This window comes from Antedon mediterranea, chromosome 10, assembly GCF_964355755.1.
Source record: "Antedon mediterranea chromosome 10, ecAntMedi1.1, whole genome shotgun sequence".
Lineage (NCBI taxonomy): Eukaryota > Metazoa > Echinodermata > Crinoidea > Comatulida > Antedonidae > Antedon > Antedon mediterranea.
Window position 1 is genome coordinate 22,743,592 of NC_092679.1, and position 26,563 is coordinate 22,770,154.

The 26,563-nt window shown below is 33.1% G+C and overlaps 2 protein-coding genes and 1 long non-coding RNA gene across 3 annotated transcripts in view; 1 reads left to right on the forward strand and 2 right to left on the reverse strand.

Annotated features, from left to right (window-relative positions):
* The window catches only part of LOC140060200 (potassium channel subfamily K member 1-like), a 34,597-nt gene extending 21,420 nt beyond the window's left edge, over nt 1-13,177 (reverse strand). Inside the window, exons 1-3 of the mRNA XM_072106311.1 lie at nt 12,240-13,177; nt 3,815-3,973; nt 2,968-3,222 (exon numbers count right to left, since the gene is read on the reverse strand). Coding sequence (XP_071962412.1) covers nt 2,968-3,222; nt 3,815-3,973; nt 12,240-12,558 — 733 coding nt within the window. The 5' untranslated portion in view covers nt 12,559-13,177. The remainder of the gene's footprint in view (nt 1-2,967; nt 3,223-3,814; nt 3,974-12,239) is intronic.
* Nucleotides 643-1,737, reverse strand: LOC140060244 (uncharacterized). The gene is made up of 3 exons (XR_011847302.1): nt 1,535-1,737; nt 932-981; nt 643-669 (listed from the first exon to the last, which is right to left on the reverse strand). It is a non-coding gene; the product is annotated as an uncharacterized lncRNA (long non-coding RNA).
* A 2,181-nt stretch (nt 13,178-15,358) lies between the features above and the next one.
* On the forward strand, nt 15,359-26,549 carry LOC140060656 (vam6/Vps39-like protein). The gene is made up of 19 exons (XM_072106958.1): nt 15,359-15,499; nt 16,035-16,103; nt 16,684-16,794; nt 17,132-17,226; nt 17,625-17,735; nt 17,939-18,031; nt 18,354-18,540; nt 18,829-18,949; nt 19,204-19,324; nt 19,514-19,643; nt 19,835-20,115; nt 20,395-20,536; nt 20,720-20,880; nt 21,283-21,499; nt 21,846-21,974; nt 22,065-22,213; nt 22,302-22,448; nt 22,673-22,807; nt 23,956-26,549. The coding sequence occupies exons 1-19, from the start codon at nt 15,427-15,429 to the stop codon at nt 24,130-24,132; spliced, it is 2,649 nt and encodes an 882-aa protein (XP_071963059.1). The 5' UTR covers nt 15,359-15,426; the 3' UTR covers nt 24,133-26,549.
* The last annotated feature ends 14 nt before the right edge of the window (nt 26,550-26,563 follow it).

Sequence of the window (26,563 nt, forward strand, 5' to 3'; positions counted from 1 at the left end):
AAACATTGATAATGGCAATAAACAACATTAACCCTTTTCCTAAATCAACATGCTTCTTAATCAATGTCTGAAAAATTAAGAAATTTCCTCAAAATAACTTTGGGTATGGGCCGGCTGATTGGGGTCTACATGTTGTCTCAATACTACTTTCATTTAATATCTCATTCACAAACCATAAAATCTGAATTATTTAAATGTTTCATAATATAAAATGCCTACAAAATAACAGGCAACAGTTCACAAAGCAAGGAAAATATGTTTTCTCCGTTTAACAGATAATCTACTAATACTCACAGCTGTAGCTGAAACTGTTAATTTTCTACAATCTAAAAAAAACAAGGAAAAACATTGATAATGGCAATAAACAACATTAACACTTTTTCCAAATCAACAAGCTTCTTAATCAATGTCTGAAAAATTTAGAAATTTCCTCAAAATGACTTTGGGTATGGGTCGGCTAATTGGGGCCTACATGTTGTCTCAATGCTAATTTCATTTAATATTTTATTCACAAACCATAAAATCTGAATGATGTAAATGTTTCATAATAGAAAATGCCTACAAAATAACAGGCAACAGTTCACAAAGTAAGGAAAATATGTTTTCTCTGTTTAGCAGATAATCTACTAATACTCACAGCTGTAGCTGACACTGTATATTTTCTACAATCTAAAAAAAACCAAGGAAAAACATTAATAATTGGCAATAAACAACATTAACACTTTTTCCAAATCAACATGCTTCTTAATCGAGGTCTGAAAAATTAAGAAATTTCCTCAAATAAACTTATTTTATACACAAACAATAAAATCTGAATTATGTAAATGTTTCATAATAGAAAATGCCTACAAAATAACAGGCAACAGTTCACTCCCAATCATGAAATCATTAATCATCTCTACAAACTATTTATTTAATATACACTACTTACAATATTCTGGAGATACTAAAGTAGAAACAATTGTGTATCTCTTCCAACAGCTACAAGACAAAAATATATTATTATTATAAATATCAATACAAATTGTGATCAAAACATCCACAATATTTGTAACAATGACAGGTGCGAAAGAGAACTGCGCTGACCTACGTCACTACTACTAGGACTACTGGAGTAAGCCTAGACAACATGCTATTGTAAGAAGAACGAGTCATTGTTTCTTCTCTTTAATAATTTATACAACTAAAAATTAAGCTAGAGTAAGAGTTAATATAATATAAGCCAGGTGCAAAAGGGAACCTAGCGCCGTTTAGTCCTACTAAAAACAACAAGTATTCTTGTACAGGCTAGGCCTAGGTACACTATGAATGTAGCAGACATATTTGTTCGTATTTACCGGGACCGTATTTAACATACACATGGCCATACACGATTGTCGTGCTGCTACGAAAGCCATCGGGCTGAAAAACGTCACGACGTTTGCCATCTCTGAAAGTCTGACATCCTTCCGTATATCTATAGTAGGCTAGGGTATCGTTAGTAAGTATCAATTACAAAACAACTACAAATCAAACAATCCACATAATTTCTTACCTATTTCTTATAGTATATCAATTCTCAACAAACTTGAGTTTGTTATTTATTTATTTAATCGTTGAAGTTCGACGATATAAAATGGTATTTGTAACAATATTATCAGAGAGCGACTCTTAAAAACCAACATGGAGTTTACCAACGACATACCACAACACAACACGTTGTCGAATTTTCTCGAAATTCGGTTCACCTACAGTATGGCATGCAATCCTCGCCAAAATTACCAATATGTAACGAATAACGAAAATTAGTTTTCACGTCAGACCTATGTATTCTACGTGTATATTAGACGTTGCGTTTTCGCGGATAACCTAACTCGTCCGCAGTGACGAGTTCAAATCTAGTTATAAATTTAAGATTGTTGGAATAAGTTAATAATGGTAATTGAAATGGGATAATGAATGCGAATTTAACCTTTGACGTGCAGTCACATATTGCTCGTATAATAACCATATGATTGATTTTGTTAACTCAAGTGACTTACTTAAAATAATGATATAAATGCTTGTATTTACTTGTACCAACAATGACAGACGTTTTAGAAGGAGTTGTAATATGATGAAAGATTCCGGAAATGTAAAATTACATGTAAAATTGTAAAGACCTTACAGAAGAAATTACGTTATATAACAAGTGACGATTATGTGAGATGAGACGCTAGGGAATCAAGTGACAAGTTATTGTCAACTAAGATGTGATGGCTATTACTATATAGATGATCTAAAAGCGTGATTTTCATAACAAAATACGTTTTGAATACAAAATAGTAGAAAGGGATTTAACAACTGCTGAACGTGTAGCTCTCTATCTGATATGCATTGCATAGACCTGAAACACTCAGACGTTTTCAAACTCCAAAATTTGCCAAAGTTTTGAAAGGTGATTTAAAGTCTTAGGGTACACTTGAAAACTCGAGCAACCTCCTGTTGAATTTGTAAAGAAAAGTTTCCAAGTGTTCTATTGTAGAACAGAGCACAGAAAACATAAATCTACACTAGAAATCTGTAGTTTAAAATCGAAAAAACTCGAACCAGATTTCAAACACAAATTTAGTTTTCTAGTGTAGACTGTGCACATGATTCTTCTCAACACTCCCGCCCGTGTTCTACACTAATAAACTTTAGTCTACAACCATAATTGACAAAATAGAAAAAGAGCAAACTCGTTTTTCAGACAGTTTGCTAGACACACATTGGCAAACAACAGCAACTAGTTTGCATTAGTTACGCTGTATTATTTTTTTGTGATAAACAAGTTTACTAAAATGTTTGTGAACTAAAATAACATTGTTCTTATTCCAAATCTCAGTCTGCCAACTATTTTCTGCAGTATTCCAATACTGACAAACTTATTTTGCTAACTCGATTCACACGTTTGCAAATTAAATTTTGCTGTAATTTTGTTTGAAGACAAAGCAAACAATAACGTACCAGATACCAAAACCAGGTATATGTTTCTTGATAATCTTGTCCATCCAAATTGTTCAGCTTGTTGTCCAGGTACAAAATCACCCAAGCCGACTGTTGTCGTTGAAATAAAGATGAAATAAAAACTGTCAAAGTACCTCCATTTCGGTTCAAGTACAGTGAATACAGCGGCCGGTATAAAAACCATAAAAGCCAATATCGTAAGTACCAATATTGATAGATGCAGGAGGTTTATGCTTAGTTTTGCCACTTTGTAATCTGAAAATTGATAGGAATTTGGTAAAATTAAATGTGATAAACAGTTTTAGATTACATTTCCATGTCGTCTCCTCGTAACTAACATGATTCTCCATTCTTACATAAGGTCTACATAAGAAATGAGAACAATTGGATGTATTTGTCTTGTTTTCTGGTGTAGTACTATTTCGTTTTGAATTGACATAAATGGTAGTGATATGCCCAAATATGGTAGTGATATGACATCATCATTGGCACATCACATTTTTTGGCACATAAAGTTTGATAGTGTAGACAGACCTTTAGAGTAAGATAATTAAATATATGATAATAAATAAATGAAACTAAATAAGTTCTTCCCATTGTTAAAAAGGGGAGTATTATTTAATTTATCTTGTTAAAAAGGTAAAGATTTATATTCTGCGTTTTGTGTCTCAAAATGAGAGAATGGCTTTCTGCCCTTTGGTTTCAGCATTTGTAACTCATTGTTGTTGTTATATTAACATAGGAATTCAAAGATTCTCATCAATGATGCCAGCACTTAGAGTTTGGATCTCATTAAACTGATACTACTTGTATGTATTAATAGTCATTGGGTATCGTTACAACTCACTTAGTTTGTTTCGTAAGTACCGCAACAGCTTATCTGAACATTTTCCAAGAAGTGCCATCAATCGACCTAGGAACAATAAGGTTACTGGAACGCCGATGGTGATGTAAACAACACAGAACGCTTTTCCTGATGTAGACAATGGAGATGCATGGCCGTAACCTACAATGAAATATATAAATAACATTAATTTAAACAAACAAACAAACAAAGTTTTAATAATGCTCAACCTACATAGGAACCTATAGAATATATATATATATATAAATACGTGCGCAACTCAACACTAGTTAATAATAATAATATCCTGGATTTATATAGCGCCTAATGTTGTGAAGCATCTAAGCGCTGAACATTATTACCGGATACCCCAGTCATTTTTTGGGGATCAAACATAACCATAGTCCCATAATGCAGCTACAGCGCAAACTTATGTCTTGATCTAACCGGTTTCCCATTTATACACCTGGCTGAAGAGGCAAACGTAAGTAATGTATCTTGCCTACTAAAGATACAAGCAATGCGTCGAGAGTTGGATTCGAACCTTGATATCACGAACGTCTAACAGACTGCGCCACACGCGCCATACTATATACGTAAACTATTGAGCTTTCGTTTTTTGAACGGAGAAGATAATTGTATAGACGTAAACAATATTAATCTACGCATGCGTATACACCCTTCTGTTCATATATCAGGTTATGTTTTGTTAATTTATTCTTCGTCCACCGTCCACCCGGAAAAAAGGCACACCGAATGAAGCTGTAGCTCAACACAATTTTCGTTATAAATATTAAATAATACATTTTTACGTAAACGTTTTCACTATTAGGGCTTTGCCGTATATATTACTTAGTCAAACGCCTGTGATGAACTTTAACATTACTACGGTATAGTTATCTGTCAGACTTAAACGATTTACGAAAACATAGTTAAAAGCAGTTGAACATTACCATGTAACTGATAGGGTTAGCAATTTGATTGATATAGTTTAGCGATGTTTTGTCGTCGATCGGAGTCGTGTAATCGAAATGCTTTTTTGAAAGAGGACCAGACTGCACGTTCGTCAGATAAAATGTACATCTACCTAACACTAATTAACATAAACACTGATAACAAAGGTTAGCCTACCTATATTTATTCAAATATGAGGCTTATTTGTATAGGAAACTGACAGTTAAACTATAGAACAGCCCTCGAATATCACTCGAGAATAGACGGATTATCACATACTGTAGTATGAATTATAATTTCAAACAATGATCGATGAATAAATACAATGCGTTAGGGATTTACAGTGCACACATAAACACATAGTCTTTGTTTCAGACGGAGTTTTGTCTTAATATTAGTAAAAAGATAAATATTTTGGCACATATGGCGTTTCATACGTATACTACTTGATTTTGGATACTCCATTTTCAGACAAAATCGAAATAAAAACAAATAAATTTTAAAAAAAGACAATGAATACAGACTTGGGGTAAGTCTAATAAACATACGGTACATACACCTAAAGAATTTTTTTGGTGAAATAATGTTGAATTACAGCTGTATTCGCGTTTGCAAGATGCTTTTAATATCTAAAAGTTCAATCACCTTTAGAAATACTCTTCATTAAAAAGCTAGACTTAATTAACATTGAACTTTACGAATGCATGTGTTGAAAGAAGACCGCCGCAATTGTAATTACAAATATAATATTTCATATTGTCTGTTTCACACCTACATAAACGCGTTTTTACCAACTCTGACGTAAATTAGAAGCCCTTCTTCCGTACTCTGATGCTCCTGTCCAAACACAAAAAGCGACTGGTTTATACGCATGCGTCTGTGTAGGCCATATCACGTATTTTTTAATCTAATTAATTCTGCCTAGAGTCGCGAGATTTGTTGCGAAGGGTTTTTTCTCGGATATACTCGAACCAACGACTTTTAGATTAATAATCTGGCGCTCATATCTCTATTAGATTATGACGATGATCGCACACCAGTAGGAGTTTTTACTTAATATTGGTAAAAAGATAAATATGTTGGCATACGTATTATATTATACGTATTCCAACATATTTATCTTTTTACCAATTAAGTAAAAACTCCTACTGGGCCTACTACTTGAGCTTGTGTTTTCAGACAAACATCGAAATAAAAAAATAAAACAGACAATAATACAGACTTGGGGCAAGTCTAGCACACCAGCAATATTGAGACGTGATGAGATACACTATTACATTCACGTACTCATATGACATCTGTCACTGATTACAAGCTGTTCCATTCGACTCCGCCTACGTACATTTGTTTTAAAGTTACTCTGTATTGTTTGGTTTTTAAACAGACAGTATAATAACAATTATTTAATTTTACAAGCTGTATATATTTACACTTACGATTTCAGCCGCGTAAAGTAAAATAACTTTATAAGCCTATATACTTTATTCACGGGGAAAAGAATATTTTATACGTAGGCCTACATCTGATCCTGTTGGAAATAATCAAAAGTATGAAAATGTAGACAATTCTATACTTATTAATTTCAACCACAACTGATAAATCAAAATTTCTATATTGTACAATGTGTGCTTACCTTGTTATATTTTTATTATATAATTTTTGTAGTTTGTACAGTTTCATGAATAACATATTTGTCTATGTATTTTTCAATTGTATATAATTTGTTGCATTAATTTAAACTATTTTGTTGGTATTATCTTTGGAAGGCGATGGTTAAGAAATGACAGTTGTTTTACCCGTTGCATTATTTCTTCTGCTCTGTATAACTATATTTGTTAATATGTACAAATCAACAGGCAAGTTACGGTACTGAGGAAAATGGAAATCATTGGTGTCTGTCGCCGGATCATCTCGAAGAGGTTTACAAATAAAATAAAATAAGCAAAACGATAATATCAAATTGATAAAGTAAAAACAGTCATAAAGAAAGTGCCCAGAATAATTATCTCTCATTTAGTTAGTAGGCCTATGCAGAGATACAAATAAACTAAGTATAAAATACTAAATCAAAACGTAAATTAATACAGTCAGAAAGTGCAAAACTATCAGGGAATTTGTTATTATACAATGGAATAATAAATAAAATGGGCAAAAATCAAAACGGTAAATTAGGACAGCGAGAAAGTGCCAATCCTTTGGAAAACACATTGTCATCAGGGCATTTGTTAGTTTTTGGACAGATTGAAACAAACATACAAAAAATGAATACATCTGTATCAACATTACATATTATTGAACTGTTAATAAACCAAAACGTAATATTATCAGTGTATAGATAAACACAGATTTTATTAGGTATACTTTATCTGTTACCACATATTACCCTTGAGGCACTCGTTGTTGAAACACTCAACTGATTCTGCAGTCAATATTGTTTACTAAAAGGTATTGTAATTCTGACAACCTTTTAATTGACACTCATTGGCGTGACGTCAACCCTTTCGCTTCTTCAAACAAGAGTATATGGTATAAATATATTGTGTAAATTTACTCAGGTTATTAATAGTTTGACATTTAATTAGCAAAAAAAATTTATTACGGATTGAAAAAGAATACGTTGAGGTAAGGGGATCAATGTATATGGTTGCAAGTAAACTATGTTTCATATACGAACTGGAATATTGACAATAATGCGAACAAATAATAACGAATAATTAAAACGAATAATGTGTATTCTATGAAATTAAATATTGATTGCTAGTACATGATTACAACTGATTGTTCTTTCCAATCAACTACTGTAGTCTGTTCTGTATATACAAAATGGCACAGATCTGTATAAAACTGTAGATTTTAGTGATTCTCCTCTGTGTACTACGAATTCATCTTGATTTCATCACAGCCGATGGGTGTAGTGGGTTTTTTAAAAAGTTTTTTTTTGTGAACAGGAGAATTATGTTTCATATTTGAACAGTATACGGCCTACGTTGGCCTATGTATAGAATTGCCCCAGTCGACGTTTTGTTTTTTGTCTAAGTAGTATACGTATGAAACGCCATATGTGCCAAAATATTTATCTTTTACTAATGTTAAGCAAAACTCCGTCCGGAACCCAGACTCGACCATGTACAATGCCCGAGTATGAAAAAAGAAATTTATAAGAAGATCCCGATCCTATAGCATCATTCGTCAGTAGCCATGATTGATACATTTTGACCATTCGATAGTAAGCCCATTAGCCGTCACTATATTGGCAATTCGATTGTAAGCTTAATTCTATAGGCCTATTCAGATAGGCTAGAATATTGGTAACATTATCTTGAAAAATCGAATTTGATTTTAGTTACGTTTTAATAATAGGACAACGTGTCAAATGAAATGTTTCCAGGTGAACCATAAATAATTAGGCCTAGTTTGTAGATTCAACCATGGATTTCCTCCCGATAAAATAACAATTCAATCGCAAGTCTTTTTTAAACATTATCGAAGTGGAGTTACCATTCAATTTACCGATCTCGCATGAAATTTTTCCTAAAACTAAACCATACAGTAATGTAGTAATATAATTATAATAACATCACTTAAGCGTTATTATTATACTTACCGGTTTTTAAAAATGAATATTTTGCATATTAAAGTTTGTCATTGTAATGGTTGTCTTTATTATGGACAACCGGATACTAAGACTTCATTATAGGCCTAGTACGATATAACTTGTAATCAACAATAACCATTTATATTAAATATGACAAACCCATTAAAACGACTCTTTGTTACTGACTCATCCTCACTATAATTAACTGATTGATTACAACCATGATCATCTTTGATCTACTCTACGTAGATGAGCATCTTGTAAAAAAAGAAAAAAACACGAGCGTATCAGACACTGATATTTCACAAGGAGAGAGAATGGGTTATGACCGCCAGATGACTAGTTCAAGAACCGGCCTAACCCAGATCTGCCTAACCACCCCCGCACATTCGTGTTAACATCTTCTAAGAGTTCTAGGGTATTGCTTGGAAACTGAAGAAGCCTAGTAAATGGTCTTAATTAGCCTTAATGACTCAATATATTAAACAGAAGCAAGGTATTCTGACAGTTTTTATGTCGTAAAGGTTTAAGATTCGTTGTTTAGAATATTCAGGATTTTCGATAAGCCCATTTTGTACTCATTAAATCACTGTAAAATTCTTAGGAATTTATGATTATTAACCTTGTGATAAACAGTTCTTTAAGATATTCAATAATTCCTACAATAAAAGTAAAAACAGAGCAAAAAAGATGAGATACGAATTACGTCTCTTGTTTCAAATGTTGTCATCTGTTCAAGATTTCGACTAGTTCGATCGTTTTTTCCATAGTATTGTAGGTTTGTCACACCCAAGAAATAGTAAAATCTTCCCTGGTCACGTACATTTTGATTTTAAATAATGAAACAGAACGAGCCTAGAAATAAGCAGCAGAGAAGGATCGACACTAAAAAAGGATTTATTTAAAAAACTATCTTCTCGTTAATTGTTTACTTAGGCCTACTCACTATCCAGTGAAGAAAGACAGGAACAAACTCGAAATTTTCAGAATTTGCCTACAACTTTAACAAATATTGTTGTGGAACGTTTTTAAAGTTTTGTCGTTGTTGGTTGGTCTCATTCTGTTCAAAAGTGTTTTGCATTTCGAATGACATTTTTTGGAAAGTTTAGCTGCTTATAGGTAATCCTAGATCAACAATTCTTTGTTGACAACAAAATACTACTGTACATATTTTGTAAACATTTCCAATTTAATTATGCTAAATAGATCATGAAATTGATCCTTTGCTAACTTAGAAAACAGATGTTCATAAGAGCTAAACAATAGATACCAAAATGGTAACCTTTAAGAAGATTTGATTAAAAGCGTAATGTACTTTGTTTTCAGGCCTATACGATGTTTTTAGAGAAATAAATAGGCCTGCAGTATTAAGTTAAAAGGTTACATCTTCCCATTAACAGGCCTAGTTTCGGTGTCATTGCAATTCTTCTTCTTTAAATAATGTTCAAATGACACAAAATTGATAAAAAAAAAATTTAATTTTTTTTTAAAGTTACCAAATCTTAAAATTTAACTAATAAGAGTAAAAAGTGACAATAAAAAGTATATATTTATTTATAAAAAGCAATAAAGTAACAATGAGTTTTTAAGGCACGCGAGGTTCCTAACGTGAAGAGGAAAAGCATTCCAAAGTAGGCCTACTGCTTTCTATCCACTGAAAGATACAGGCGAAAATAATTAATAGGCCTATCGTAGAAAAAGATTACCTAATTTACAGAAGTCTTCATTTTATTGTTAAGTATAGTGTTACCACCTACGCGTTCTAGATTACAGGTAAAACGATACCGTTACCATACGGCTGGCCTAAAAAGACAACGTTTAATTAATAAAGAGTGTTTCAAAAGATAGTATCTAACAATCATTTAATGAAAGTATTGGAATTCTGTTTTTGTCTTCTTTGATTATTCATTAACGTCATGAGGTCTTGGCCTGGCTTGAAAAAAAAAAACTCAAGCTTAAAGATCTATAATCTTAAAGATGTATTGCAAAAAATATTTCTTTTTTCTGAATATGCCGTTTTAATGTCACATAATATTACATCTAGGTCTAGGCCCTATAGTTATCCATTTTGACCAAAAATTTGATAGAAAAACATTAATGTATTTACCTGGAGAAACTGTAATTTAAAGTAAAAAATAGTCAAATTGGTTGCCAGCCAGTGGGGTTTTGGTTGAATTTAACCATTTTTTTTTGCATTCTATAAGTGAAAAAATTGTTTTAACATTTTTTTTCTACGAAAGTGATTAACTTTATTAAAACTACAAAATAACCTATCCAAAATCTGATTTACTTAATCTTCATTTTTCCGGGGGAAAACACATCTTTAAGTAAACAATATCTAACACCTAACGGTGACATAATTAGAAACAGTTAACAATTATTGATTGTGACAAATGAAATCACAAGCACGCTATAGCAAGCAAACTGACAGAATGCAATTTAGCACCTATTACGACTGGTTATGAATAATTTCAAGGCAAAATGTAATTGTGTCACTTTAACGTCAATTCATACCTTTTCATTTAGGAATTACATCGACGACAAACATCCAATAAATGTGATTTATTTGTAATTATAATCAACTGATTGGTTTTTCTCGTGACATAATGTAATTATTGTAGTATTAAAAGATGGCAAGTTATAATGAAATTATAACAATGTACATTTAACATTACATTTAATTTTCGCGAAAATAATACACTCGCAAAGTTATAAGGCTACATACCAATACGTTTGTTAATCCAAGATAAATATAGCAATAGTAATTTGACATTGAATGGAAAACAGGGGTCAATAAAATAAATAACTTGATAAAAGATAATTTTTGCAAATTTCCATTGTTTGATTATTTTGAATAATAAGTTTGATATGTTGTCTCTTTGTTTTATTTAGAACTTTTACTACATTACTGTCAAGTCTATTTTCTACATGGTAGGCCTAACTTATTTTTACCAAAATCAACAGCTTTCCAATAAGTATAAATACGAATAAATGACCATGGAGTAATAATACATTAATTCCTATAATTTCCTCTAACGGATGGTTGAATTCTACTAGTGACCATGAGTTACATAACATGTGGCTACATCCTCCTTTGTCGAGTGTTTGTGTTGGAAATGTAGGCCTATTCTCAAAATATTATCTGTAGGCCTAAGCCTATTAGTTGCCGAATCTTAATATCAATTGATGACGATGAATAATAATCTAATGATGATGAATATTGATGTGATGACGATGAATATTGATGTGATGACGATTAATTTTGATGTGATGACGATTAATATTGATGTGATGACAATAAATATTAATATGATGACGATGAATATTGATGTAATGACGAATAATGTTAATGTAATAAATATAAATAGCTCAATTTAAATGTATAGAAGACAATAATAATTAGAAAAAACACATCAAGGAAAAAAGTTTTGTTACTGGTCATTGAAAGAAGAGAGGAACAAACTTTTTTCTGCAGTAGTTAAAATATACCATCTTTAGGCGGCATATCAAACAATAAAATATACGGTACACTTTTACCTTTCTAATTACAATCTATATATATTATCTTACCATTATAATTACTATATTATTTCTGAAGAAAAGCAGCAGTATTTATTTCATAACACTGAAATTACTCAAGACAATGAAGGAGTTTTCTATCGGGAAATTACAACTAAAACGAAACCCTTTATTCCAAAGTTAAAATACACATCATTGGGCATATCACCAATAACAATTGTCCTGTAAAAGTTTATAATTTGCAATGTACTAACTTAAAAATAGTTGTTAGTAAAGCAATGTACTAACTTACCAATAGTTGTTAGTAAAGCAATGTACTAACTTACCAATAGTTGTTAGTAAAGCAATGTACTAACTTACCAATAGTTGTTAGTAAAGTTGTACTGAAGAAAAGAGAAGACCAAAAGTCCCAATTAGTATATTTTGTTCCGTTCAATTTCCATGATATTCCGTAATCATTCGCAACAATAACTTCTTCTATTAGGCTTTCCAGGCTACCAAGATTAACACAACTGTTCTCATCAAGAAAATCCTGAGTTAGCTGCCGAATATCGTCTTTTAAGTTATCCTCGTGCGGTTCCTCAATTGTGGAAAACACCGTGGCTCCAATACATAGATAGATGATGTAGAACACAGAAAAGAAGAAACATCTCAGAGCAATTGAACGTGTTTTAGCCATGTTAACCGAACAATCATTCTAATTTGGTTTCCGTCGAGCACAGCAAGGTTTACAGAAGAATATTTTCCATTAAAGTATTGCGGAAATGATACTTTCTCAATAGTGTAGGCCTAGAGCATCCAGGGTAGCGTAAACGAATGATTTCACCACAATTGACTCTTATTGCTTTAGAGCATTAGTAGGAAATATACAAATCAAAACAGTTGGTAGATCACAATAGCGTACCAATTTGAAAGGAAAAAAATATACTGCACAGCGGTTATGGTATTAGTAAAAAATAGCTACAAGTAGCAACCCAATTATTACGTTGGTGGTGGAATTAGGTAGAGTTTAATAGCGGCTGTGGTAGTAGAGACTTAGCAATAGAAATGCTATACTTAGATAGTATGCCTGTCTACTTGTAGTGCAATAGTGACAGTAGCTGAAATCACTGTAGTACTATGCACGAACTAACAACCAATTGGTTCAAAATGTTAACAAATAGACCGGGGGATATAAACAAACATTGCCAACGCACAAAAAACAAAAACGGCTAGCTGTCTATCTATCCACGCAACATCTGTTTCTCCTCTGAAGGTTACAACAAAGCATACGTTCGCTTGATAGAGAAGTTCACTAATGAGCAATGAACAGACAACGCTGCACTAATTAAACTCGTTGAGTTTGGCAGCAGAACACTCGCAACGTCATCATTGCGTAGGTGGAATAACGGCTTCTTAAAAATAAAAGAGATATAAAACGCGGTTTTCTTAAAGGAGGGATAGGATTGAATTGTCTAAACACATTAGTGATATTGTCCATTTTGAGTTTATATAACCATGAATTTGGAAACAGGCCATTATAATTATCTTAGTCGTTGTGTATGTAACTACTAATGTAATTACATTTATTATTGTGATGAATGTTGTTCATTTACCGTAATTATAGAATACTAAACGCCTCCTTTGAATAAACGCCATCGAGTGTTGTGAATAAACGCCACCTAGTGTTGCGAATCAACGCCGCCCAGTGTTACGAATAAACTCCACCCAGTGTTGAGAATAAACGCCGACCAGTGTTGTTACGAATAAACTCCACCCTGTGTTGAGAATAAACGCCGCCCAGTGTTACGAATAAACGCCACCTAGTGTTGAGAATAAACGCCGACCAGTGTTGGGAATAAACTCCACCCAGTGTTGTGAATAAACGCCACCTAGTGTTGAGAATAAACGCCACCTAGTGTTGCGAATAAACTCCACCCAGTGTTGTGAATAAACGCCGAGTACCAGTGTTACGAATAAACGCCACCTAGTGTTGAGAATAAACGCCGACCAGTGTTACGAATAAACTCCACCCAGTGTTGAGAATAAACGCCGACCAGTGTTACGAATAAACGCCACCTAGTGTTGAGAATAAACGCCGACCAGTGTCGCGAATAAACGCCGACCAGTGTTGAGAATAAACGCCGACCAGTGTTGAGAATAAACGCCGACCAGTGTTGAGAATAAACGCCGACCAGTGTTGAGAATAAACGCCGACCAGTGTTACGAATAAACGCCACCTAGTGTCGCGAATAAACGCCACCTAGTGTTACGAATAAACGCCACCCAGTGTTGCGAATAAACGCCGCCCAGTGTTGTTACGAATAAACGCCGACCAGTGTTGAGAATAAACGCCGACCAGTGTCGCGAATAAAAAGTACGCCAAACTTTACGTAGATTAATGCTTTCAATCATTATAACTTGATTAAATGGTCCAAAGTACAAAGTGAGTGTTTCTGACAAAATATTAAAAACAACGACGGTGGTTGTAAAAAAAGTGCCCAAATACCGTAGGCCTATTAGCTCCACTACACTGTTCGAATAATATGCAACTAAAATGAAAGATTGCCAAACGCATATGACAAAACAACAATATCACAAAATCATAATTTGATCAAATTAGGTGTAAATACTAATTAATATTGTCAAAGTATACGAAAATTTTGAAATGTATTACCTAAGGTGATTTAACACTGGCTAATAATAGTAATAATAACCTCTCAAGGGACTAGTAGATCTATAGTTACTTCTGCTGGACAATAGTACAGAAAGCACTTTAGAGAGATTCATTACGTCTAATTACAACTTGTTACGCAGTGTCTTCCTACGCGTTAAGACTAGCGTGTGATCGAATAAACGCCGCAGTCAATTAGGCTCCGCTAGAGTTAGAGCAATACCAAATAAAATGTAAACATAGAGAGTCCCATGTGCTTTATTTTATACTACAATTATAAGATGTCCAAAAACATCACCCGACTATAATGATGTGAATCCAAACATTTGTTTTGATATTCAGTATTTTATTTACGGCACACTTGTAAACAATACAAAATATTTTTTAATATAATATAATAATTAAACATACACTAATCTTGCAAGAAGACATACTTGTTACGCAAGACCCGCCCTAAACGAAAAAAAAAAAATAATAATGCAGGGTAGGGTTTTGGTTACAGTTAGGAGGTTATTAAAAAGCCAGTTGTTGATCGATAGAGGGCAGAATTCATATTTTTCTTTATAATATTTTTTTCTTCAAATTTATTTTTTGTAGTAAGAGTAAACTGCAATTTTTATATACCCTTCCAAATGCTTTTTCAGCACGACTTATACAATTACATGTGTTTTATTTTTTTAACACGTTATTACAGTTAGTCGTTTCCAAAGTTTGATAGGGTTAAAATAAAGAGGGCGTTCGTGAGCCTTGAATCTCGAGCGAACAGGTTGTAGGTCAAAGTTAACGTTATTAATCCTCACATGAGTCGTTTAGTCGGTCACACGTCTCGTGAAGGACAGGGCTGAGCCTAACAATAAACTGTTGCAACTTAGAGAGATGAATTGAAAAACAAATATGCATGATGCATATGAAGCTCAGCCTATTCTTGAAAAACTTCCTCTACAAATAGAGTCGATTGCTTCTCATGGTAAGCACGTTTGCAATGTTTTTCTAGTCTTGCACCAGAGCTGGCTAGGCCTAGCTAGCTAGTGTAGCCTAACCTAGGCCTAGGCCCAGTATAACCGATTGTTTTCAATTTGCAAGGTCGAGATCAAAGGCAGAAAAAGGCAAATCGTAGGCCTAGGCTAGGCAAATAGTAGGCCTAGGCATAGTAATACTGTATTGACGTTGCCTATCTAGACGAATCCTTGGTATTTTGACAGATGTATGACATATAGGCAAGGCCTACTAGCTAGGCTAGGATGTTTTAAATAAATTAAATAAATGTTTGAAATAAATAAGCCTAGGTAGCTAGCTAGGCCGCTAATTAATATTAAATATAAAGTATAATTGTTATAACAATAGTATTTATAATTACCTCTGTAATACAAACATTAAAGTGAAACATTTAAGTAAAGGGAATAGGCCTAGGCCTACCTAGTTTTCATAGATTAGTAGTCATGAAAAAATGATTTTTTATCATGTAAAAAGTGAATGTGAAAAGAATTTTTTTTTTTTTTCAGGTGATCAATTGCTTGTAGGGACGAAACCAGGTCATCTTCTTGTATACACTGTAACTGGATCAAACGCAAGTATGTGAAACAGGACTTCATTAAGCAAAATGGAAATGAATCCAACAATAATTTATTTTATTTTTACTTTAAAAAAGAAGTTCTGATTTTATCTGATTTTGTAGGGAATTCTATAAAAAGGTTAAAGGTTAAAGGGGGCGGATATAGCGGGGTAGTATTTGGGGTGTGCATGCTTTTTTTGACAGGTGAAATTAAATTTCCGTTTGATATCTATTTTTTAAACAGAACTATATATGTTAGGGCTCCCCACGTTTAAAAAATCCTATATCTCGGAGCCGTGATTCTGACCCCATGAATGAATTTCAAATAAACTTACAGTGGTACCTGTATTTTTATCAAGTATCATGATGATCTAAAACTTAGTTTGTTGAGAAGTTTGATGAGTAATGGAGAGATAATTACGCGGTGAGTCAAGGTCAGCTGTGAATCACACTTCAGGTCACAGTTTAACTGATGATCAATACATTGTATGTGAATGTTCTGAGTTGAGGTCATTGCATGAGTAACCCCCGCCCATCATTATTGAGCATATCTACATTATTCTTTATAAATTTGTCATTTCATTTTGCTTTCTCTGTAGGTGGTCAAAATGTAAAAGTCAATCTTTTGCGGTCCAACAAGTCTTTCTCCAAGCGGCCAATCCAACAGCTAGCATGTATTCCAGAGCAACAGATCCTTGTCAGTTTGTCAGGTAATATTATACACCGCACTTTCTAATTCACAGCATTTGATTGGTTTAAAAAAAAACTCACCATGGCTAATATATTTTTAACTATTTCCTACTACTGCTGAATATTCTTTTTTATTTATTTTTTATTTTATTTAAAAATTTTTAGATTTCCCCTCCCTCGGTCAATATTTGTATTGCTATTTTATTAGCAGTGATATTGATTCATTTCTTTTTAAAATCTCTTTGGCAAAAAGAATGTATAATGTAAAGCATAATGAAAACAAAACATTGTGATTCGTTTATTTTAGCCGGACTGGATCAGGTGTAAAAGATACTTAATTTGTTGTTTGTTTTTCAGATGCTTTGATCAGTGTTCACGACCTAGCACTCTTCACATTAATATGCACCATCAACAAAACAAGAGGAGCAACACTGTTTTCAGTTGACCTCAAGGTCAGTCTAAAGCCTTGATCGCACTAATTTGGTAAAATTTCCCGAGTCGCTGGCTAAAGTGATCAAGAAAGTATAATCCGAAAACTGGCTACAATTCCCTTTGCGTTAAATTAACCTAGTTCAATGGTTTTAACTTTTACCGACCACTGCCTGCCCAGTAAAACTTACCTTAAAACTAAAAACGCTGGCTAAAAAGTCCAATCCAAACATGAGACTCGGGTTAAAACACATTTAGTATATCATGTAAAATAGACAAATTACATGATTCATTAAACTAAAAAAATGATAATTAAAAAATATAATATGTTGTATGTAGTACAAAAAAGTACCCCCACCTCCCTTCCTCTCCACCATTTTTTTTTTGTGCAGGCTATCCAATCAACTCTTGTATTTTACAGAAAGAGACGTCTACCACAGGGCATATAGAATACAACCTTAGACTGTGTGTTGCAGTGAAGAGAAAGCTACAGCTGTACTATTGGAAGAACCGCAACTTTAATGAACTTAGGGTAAGAAAATGTGGGCAACTAATAAATCGTCAATCGTTCGATTTATTTAGGAACATTAACAGATTCCTTAAATCAACGTAAATAAATTTAATTTTTAAATAAATCAGTTATGTCCTATGATCATAAAATAAATTTCTAAATTTAAATTTTCTTCCGATTCATATAATACATGTAAGTTAATATGCAACATGTTCTGTCCACAGACTGAGCTGGGTATTCCCGATGTCCCCAAGGCCATGTCATGGTGCAAAGAGTCTCTCTGTGTTGGACTAAAAAGGGACTATTTTCTTATAAATGTAAGTAGAACAAGATTCAATTAAAACAGTAAAAAAAAATAAAATAGTGAAAATTAGACCATATTATGATGTTTACTATGAAGTTATATTTTTGAAGACAAATGTCTTTTTCTATTTTTGTGCCCAAATTACCTGGCTGAATCGAAAATGGCCCTTACTCTCCTGAGTGTTAACATAGGAAAAATAATTCCTTGAACATACCTCTGTGATAATGGACTAGTCTGACAAAGTATTAGTTATATAGAATCAAACTCTGAAATTGTTTTTTTTTAAACACAGATACCATCATAATTTGTTGTTCTTAATTTCTTTGCATTTGTAGACAGAAAGCGGTGCAATGAAAGATCTATTTACAACGGGTAACACATCTCAGGTAGAGCCCACAGTCACCCCACTATCAAACAATCAGCTAGCCCTAGGCCGAGATAATATGAGTATAGTAATAGATGGCAAAGGTCAACCTGCTAAAAAGTATGCCCTATCATGGGCAGAGGTTCCACTTGTTCTAGGTAAGTCAGGGCAGCTTGAAAACTATTGATAATGTATGACCATAGAGGTGCAGTATTACATAACTAGAGAGTCAACTAGGTGACAAACAAATATGCTTCATGGAGCATTACTTCTTGATCTCTCGAGTAAATTGAGGCAGGCAGTCTAGTTTTTTTTTAAATTAAAATTCTGTTTTTTTATATTTATGGTTGAAATGCTTGCTTGCATTAATTAATTAATATATTTACTTACCACTTGTTTTTTTAATTTATAACAGAAATTTATTATTTTCATTTTATGTCTTATAGCTTATGACCAACCATACCTAATCGCTGTTTTACCAAAACATGTTGAAATTAGAACAATAGACCCTAAGTTATTAGTGCAAAATATTGATCTCAACAAACCCAAATTTATTTCAGTGGCAAGGTAAGATTATTTTGACACTGAGATGTCAACCATGTGTGTGCCTGTTACCACCTGTAATACCAACCACCTGTATTTCCACCAGCATCACCACCTGCATTACCTCTTGTACCACCTATATGACAACCAGTATTTACCACCTGTATTATCAAATGCATTCCCACCTGCATTTCCAAATGTACTGGCAAATGTATTACCATCTACACTATGTTACCAGGATTTAATGTTAATATAAATATTGATATTATTGGTTACAGTAATAAATACATCTATGTGGCATCCCAAGATTTCATTTGGAGGCTAGCACCGTTTCCAATAACAACACAGATTGATGTTTTACTGAAAGACAAACAATTTGAACTTGCTCTTCATCTAGCTGTAAGTAATCAGCAAAAGTAGAAAGGTCAAAGGTTATACAGAAAGGCCAAAGGTTATACATAAAGTAAAGTAGAAAGGCCATGAGATATGAAAAATTTCAAAGGTTACATATCAAATACAATTAATTATTTCAGTTTGTGTAACAAAATAAGTAACTTTAAAATATTATTGTATTTTTGAAAAACACAGAACATGACAGATGAAGATGAAGCAGATAAAGAGAGGAGAATTCACAGCATTCAAAGTAAATTCGCGTTTAATCTCTTCTGCCAAAACCGCTTTGAAGAGTCAATGAAAATATTTTCCAAATTAGGAACAGGTAAAATTTATTTATTTCTTTTATCACCTTTGACATTGCATTAGGATTCTTTTGGGGTGTTTTAATTAAATTGCACTTTTAACCTTTACAGTGCATGCAGTATAGTTTTGAAATGGACTGCCAAGATTCGAACTCGGTATTTCTCATTGGTAAATTCTTATTAATCATCAATATTAAAACTTTACTTTCAGATCCATCATACGTAATTGGGCTGTATCCAGACCTTTTGCCAAATGACTACCGAAGTAAGTTGGAGTACCCGTCAAGACCCCCAACTTTAATAGGGCAGGAACTTGAAAAAGGTTTGACCGCCCTAATTGAATACCTCACCCAAAAAAGACAGGACCTGATGAAGGCAGGACCCAAAGAACAAACACAGTCAACGACAATCGTAGATGGAACAACAAAAGTTATCCCACGCAAACAAATGAGTCAGATTGTGGATACTACCTTACTCAAGTGCTATTTAATGGTAGGTTTCATGGGTCAAAGGTCGTGTAGAATGGTCAAATGTTGTGTAGAAAGGTTAAATGTTATGTAGAAAGGTTAAATGTTATGTAGAAAGGTCAAATTTTATGTAGAAATGTCAAATTTTATGTAGAAATGTCAAATGTTGTCAAATTGACTAACTTTTAGGAATTATATGATGTACAAAAAAAGCAGTGAATCTTTCAACTCATGAAATTCTCTTACCATTAAAATCATAAACTCTTTATTGATATTTATGTTTATTTTTTGTTATTTCTAAAAGACCAATGATGCCTTAGTAGCACCATTGCTTAGGCTGAAAGACAATTATTGTCATTTAGAAGAAACGGAACGAATATTGAAAAAATATCAGAAGTACAGTGAACTTATTATATTGTATGAAAAGAGGGGATTGCACAAAAAAGGTAATTTTCCCTATTCAATTCAATTTAAAACTTTTTTTCAGACAAACTGTCTATAAACATATAAATACAATCAAATAGAGCAGAAATACAAAGCATTTAGATAGGACCAAGAATTACTGTATCTGAAAAATGTTTCTTTCTTTTTTAAAGTTTCTTTTCTGATAATTTTTCTGCTTTTAACAGCTTTAGATCTTTTACTACGTCAGTCTCAAAAAGTAAACAGTCCTCTTAGAGGTCATGAGAGGACAGTGACCTACCTACAGTCATTGGGTCAAAAACACATCAATGTAATATTTGAATATTCTAAATGGGTATTAAAGGCTCATCCAGAAGATGGTCTAAAGGTAATTATAAAGCTATTATGACTCTGAATGTAATACATCCTTTTATATATGCAATAATATTCTTTGGTGGTAAAACATTAGACGGATTCGGTTTTAAATGCATCACTAGTATTTGTCACACAACCTAGCTTGTGTGCTGGATTGTAAACAAACAATAACGTTTGCATAGGATTTTCGGACGTCATGTTTTATTTACACAGTGAGGTCATATGAGAAAATATTTTTTATAGTAAAATGGCCTAGTTAAGAAGTCAGTTAACCACTACTTTCAATAAAAATAATACATACGCCATTAAAGATCACGGATTTCGTCCTCATTGTTCAAATCCAGAATGTCATTTTATGTTATTTACATGATTAAAATGATTATTTTTAATTCCAACTTTTATTTATTTTATTTAGGTTTTTACTGAAGACACACCAGAAGTAGAAAGTCTTCCAAGGGACATGGTTTTGGCATATTTAGAAGAGGTTGATCGGGAACTAGCAATACCTTATTTAGAACACATCCTTATCGAATGTTCAGATAACACCCCTCCTTTCCATAATAAACTAATCCATTTGTATAGAGAAAAGGTTCAGGAAATGATGAAAGAGTACCTACCGTCGTTACCAGAAGGTTAGTACAGTTTGAGTGAAACATGATTTGAACCTAAACTTTTTACTGAAAAGCAAGCATTTTAACTGCAATGCTATAGAGCCACATTGTCATATATACGGTTGTCAGCAGGTCTCTCAAGACATCCTTTTGCCCCACTTTTCTGTCTTTGGCTTTTCTTTTCATCTGCTCTTTATCCACCATAATAAATCCTTTTCTTACATTTGGATGAATGAAGCCTAAGACAAATGTCCAGACTCTAGCCTCCATTTTACTTTCAACATTTTTAAATACATTTCAACCCTTTTAAAGAAACTCTTGTCAAATATAACAACCAGGTTTTTCCTTTTGTTTTTCATTTGCACAGGTCAGGCACCTGCTAGTGCTGGAATGGAACCAGGAGAATTAGGAGAAGTTCGTAGCAAACTTTTATTTTTTCTGGAGACATCACGGTACTACATACCAGAACAACTTCTCACTCATTTTCCATTTGATGGTAGGTTAAAAGATTTATTGGAAGTTTTAAAAATTGTAATTACTTTTCCAATTCTATTAGCACTATTGGTTTTTTTGCTTTATCTTATAGGATTCTTTGAAGAGAGGGCGCTGTTATTAGGACGTCTCGGTAGACATGAGCAAGCCTTAGCAATATATGCTCATGTCCTGAAAGACACGCAGATGGCAGAGGAATACTGCAGCAGAAATTACCATAAAGACATAGAGGGCAGTAAAGATGTAAGTAAACAAATATATCGTAAAAGCTACATAATTTTGTCCATTGAGAACAGTAGTTACAATTATTTAATTGATTTGAATTTTACAGGTGTACCTCAGTCTGCTCTGTATGTACCTGTCACCACCAGAAGCCAGTAGCTTAGGGGTTATGGAAAATGTTGCCTCACCTCAGCCTAACATTGATGCAGCTTTAACAGTGCTAGAAATGCACTATCAACAAATAGACACAGCCAAGGTAAAGTTCGGTCTACACTATCAAACTATTTGACAAAAAAGTGATCAACATGAAATACTGTATTACAGAATTTGTACCTAACCCTATGATACTGGAATAGGTCATATGTGGAGGTATACAGTAGCACTGGCAACTGGGTTCCAGTCAATCAATTCTGGATTTTAATTGGCCTTAGGTGAGTGTCTCTCGCTTGGAGTAAATTTCCTCTTTTTTTTATTTTTCAGGCCTTAGAGTTGCTGCCACCTACCATACATGTGTCTTGTATTTCAAATTTTCTTGAAAACGTCATGGAAAGCAAGGCTATACATAAACGAAGCCTACAGGTTCTACGAAGTCTACGTTTCTCAGAGAATTTACAGGTGTGTTAAAAAAGTGAAAGCCTGTATATATGTGTGCTCTGAGCTGTGCATGCATTTGTATGTATATACTGTATCACTGAAAATGTTTGGCTAAACTACTTTACCTTGATACAAAATGTATATTTATATTGTAGGCCTACAACTACTATTAAAGCCCCATTCCCTACGTTTTTTAGATCTAATTTAAGATCACAAACTATATTTAATGTAAAAATAATACTATATGGTCCTATTGCGATAACTTTTTTCGTCTTTAAACGGTTAAAAATGTGAAAAATAAGTCGATTTTAATAATTATAGCGGCCCGCTATAAATCCCAAAATGCATTGCGCGCGGATTGATATTTTTGTTTTTCACCTGTAATTCGCCCACTTTTCGATCGATCGTGAGGCCAAAACAAATGGAAGACTCCTAACTTTTCAGCGAAAATACCAAGTTTTCCCCAATTTGTATCAACGGAGTCTGGCAAAAATAGAAAGACAATTAATGCAGCAACTATACAACGTCAGGCTAGGTATATAGCTAGCGTACGATGTTCGTACGTTACCGATGTTTACCAGCTAGGCCTACAAAACTAAGCCTAGCCAGGCTAGGCCTAAGACCGTCCACGAGAGGTCGATCGCCGCGAGCTACTTAGGTAGTGCATTGTTTCTCACTTTTTATCATAATTTACCATAAAACGTACATTTAAGACAAGGAATGACATGGTTTAATGTTTTTAAAGTTATATATATGTATTATTTTCCAAAAAACGTCCAAAATTGCAGGGAAGGGGTCTTTAAATGAACACCTTCAGGATGCAATAAGTGTCACTTTAATATGGGTATCATTGAGTTGAGTCAAATAACTTTCCCTCATTCATTTAATTAAACTTTAAGAAAAGGAATAGTTTTGAAATATGTGTGTTGATGTTATGCTTGATGTTAAAATTGCATTGCAACTTTTAGCCTGAAAACTGGCACAGTTTAAAAGATGAGTGCAATTTAGTGGCAGCTAAAAGATATGGACGGAGAGTGCGCAGTTCAGCCTAGTAACATGCGAGTCACAGGAGAATGCGCAGTTCAGCCTAGTAACCTGCGAGTCGCAGATATTTTTATTTGGTTGAAGTACAGTACTGTTATGTGTATTAAAATAACTTATCTTTTTAGGTTCGTGAACAACACATCTTTCACCAAAGCAAGAAGTGCGTTATTCAAGAAGACAAAAACTGTCCGGTTTGTCGGAAAAAGATCGGCAACAGCGCATTTGCTCGTTATCCTAACGGGGTCGTAGTTCACTACTACTGTTGTCAAGATAGGAACATTTGTCCTGTAGATCCTCTATGAAAAAGTGTCTGAACAACAAAAGCATCATTTTTCAAGATTTTATCACGGTGCTTTGTCAATGACAATACTATAATGGATTTCTCAGCTGTGTATGTTTGTGCTAAAAGTAGCTGTAGTTTTGAGAGCAATTTTTTCAGATGTGTCCAGTTATAGATAGAACACCACAAAGAAAATTACAGTAGAACCCTTATTTGGGGACATGTATTATATTCAGGTGACACCATTATTAAGAGGCACTTTTGCGTTAAATTGTGGTAAATAATACACTTCGCCAAGGGTCAGTAATACACTATGATCGGCCTCTATTTAAAAAAAAACTTTGTTGGGTTCTGAAGGTGTCCCCTTAATAGAGGTCTTACCCAATACTGACTGTTAGTGACAATTGCAAAGTTTAAGTAGTCTTGTTTAGGCACTAATTGTTTGGTTCAAGTCCTCGCTCTTGATTTTTATATTCATTGTATATAGTCGTCTCCTTGGGGGGAAAATGTCTACAAATTTTATATTTAAAAGATATAAAATGGAGTTTTAAACAAAATTATTTCTAGAATATAATAAAACAATATAAGGTTATTAATTAAGGCAGCCTTTATACTTTCATAAAACTCCATTTTCGTAGAACAATATCGGAATTTTTGGTTAAAGACTGAAAAATGTGCTATAGAACATGACAGTATCCTTGTCTTTTGATTGATTAATTTTGTATCACATGTTGTTCAATTTTAGTTCTACTAAACAGAAACGTGATATTTAATAGTACTATTGCATGTTTGGCTTTTTGTAAACAATTTTTTTCAATGCAGTGCAGGTGATGGTTTCATTTTCCAAAACCAACCCGTAAAGTGTGTTTGCAGAATGGCCTAGTCTAATCTTTGACATTGATTGAAGATGAAAGTGTTTTACATGATCAACAAAGTCTTTCGGAAGAGTCGTTCAGGTCGATGTCAGGTCATGTCAAAGTTCACTGCATTTTTAAAGTTCAACCATCATGTTCCTGATTGGAAAGAATAATACAAAAAAATAAAATATATAGTGAATTAATTGGTTTAAAAATAGATTTTTATCATTTAATTAACCTCTGAAATCTTTTAATATGTATATATTTGTAGAAATAAATCGTAACATAAATATATTTATTTTTATTATAATTATGCAAATAATTGTATTTTTCATGCAAATAATTGAGGCTGTAATTGATTACAAACCGTTTATATTATGATTTTTGTATTTAAATTTTTATTTTTTTGTTATATCTATTATTTTTAATCGATCTGTTCCAGGTAATAAGTTTATTTATATCCCATGCCATTACAAAAAAAAAATGTGAAGATGATATAGCTACTTATCATGTAAGCGATAGGTAAAAAAAATAATGTCTAATTGTGCTTCTTCTATAGTATAATAGTGTTAAGACAAATGATGTTAGATCTGTAGTTTTTTAGAAACAATTTTCGAAAGGTTAAATTTGTGTATAAGTATAAAAGATAAATATTATATAAAAAAAGAATGAAAATTTGGAAAGAGGATTGCATTGATTGGAGAAGTAAGCATTTTGGGAAAAAACACAAATATTAATAAAATAAGTACTATTTCATGGTACTATTCCACAGACATGTAGATAGCAAACTATGCTTACGTCACAGTCGCATCGCGATAAGACGTACACAGTCGACGCACGTCTAAACAAATTGATGTTAATTATCAAGGTTTGAATGCGCGCTCCTGGCATGAGCGTACAGTTAATATTATCCTATTTTAACGCGCGCACCACCTATCACACACAGGAATAGGAAATTGCTACAGAAAGGGTACACTTGTAACAATAAATATTGGCAATTTTAACTGAATTTTATGGTTGTTCATTTCGTTGTATTTTGTCATTGCAAACGCAATACCAAAGCGCATTATTTTCACCCACCTACATTTCTAACATTACTATGCAAATAGGATATTTCACCGTTTTTTCAGTAGACGCCTTTTTTAAATAAGATGGTTTTCGGTAGATTAGTCTCTTTTAGCCTACTTGCACTTTTTTCTTAAGCAACTATTAATCCTATTTCTTATTGCTGAGAACAGATTTTCCTTCTGATCTTCTAAATAAATGTTTACTTGTACTTTGCCGGAATCACATACGTCGTATATCTATAGGTCCTTTGGATGCCATATATTAAGTTGCGTTATTTGTTAACGTTCTTCAATTGAAGCTTAATTTCTGAGGTTACTTAACGAATGGTAAATAAGAAAGTTCTCAATCGAATACGCCAAATCGATGTTTATTTAATATCCTGGTTTATGACTAGTCAATTAATAAAGAAAGAAGAAACAGTTCAAAACGAATTATTCAATTGGAATAGGACTATCTACCTACCTTGATTTACCTTAAAAAGCATGATAGCAGTAAAACGTATTTTATAAACAGATATAGGCATTTGTT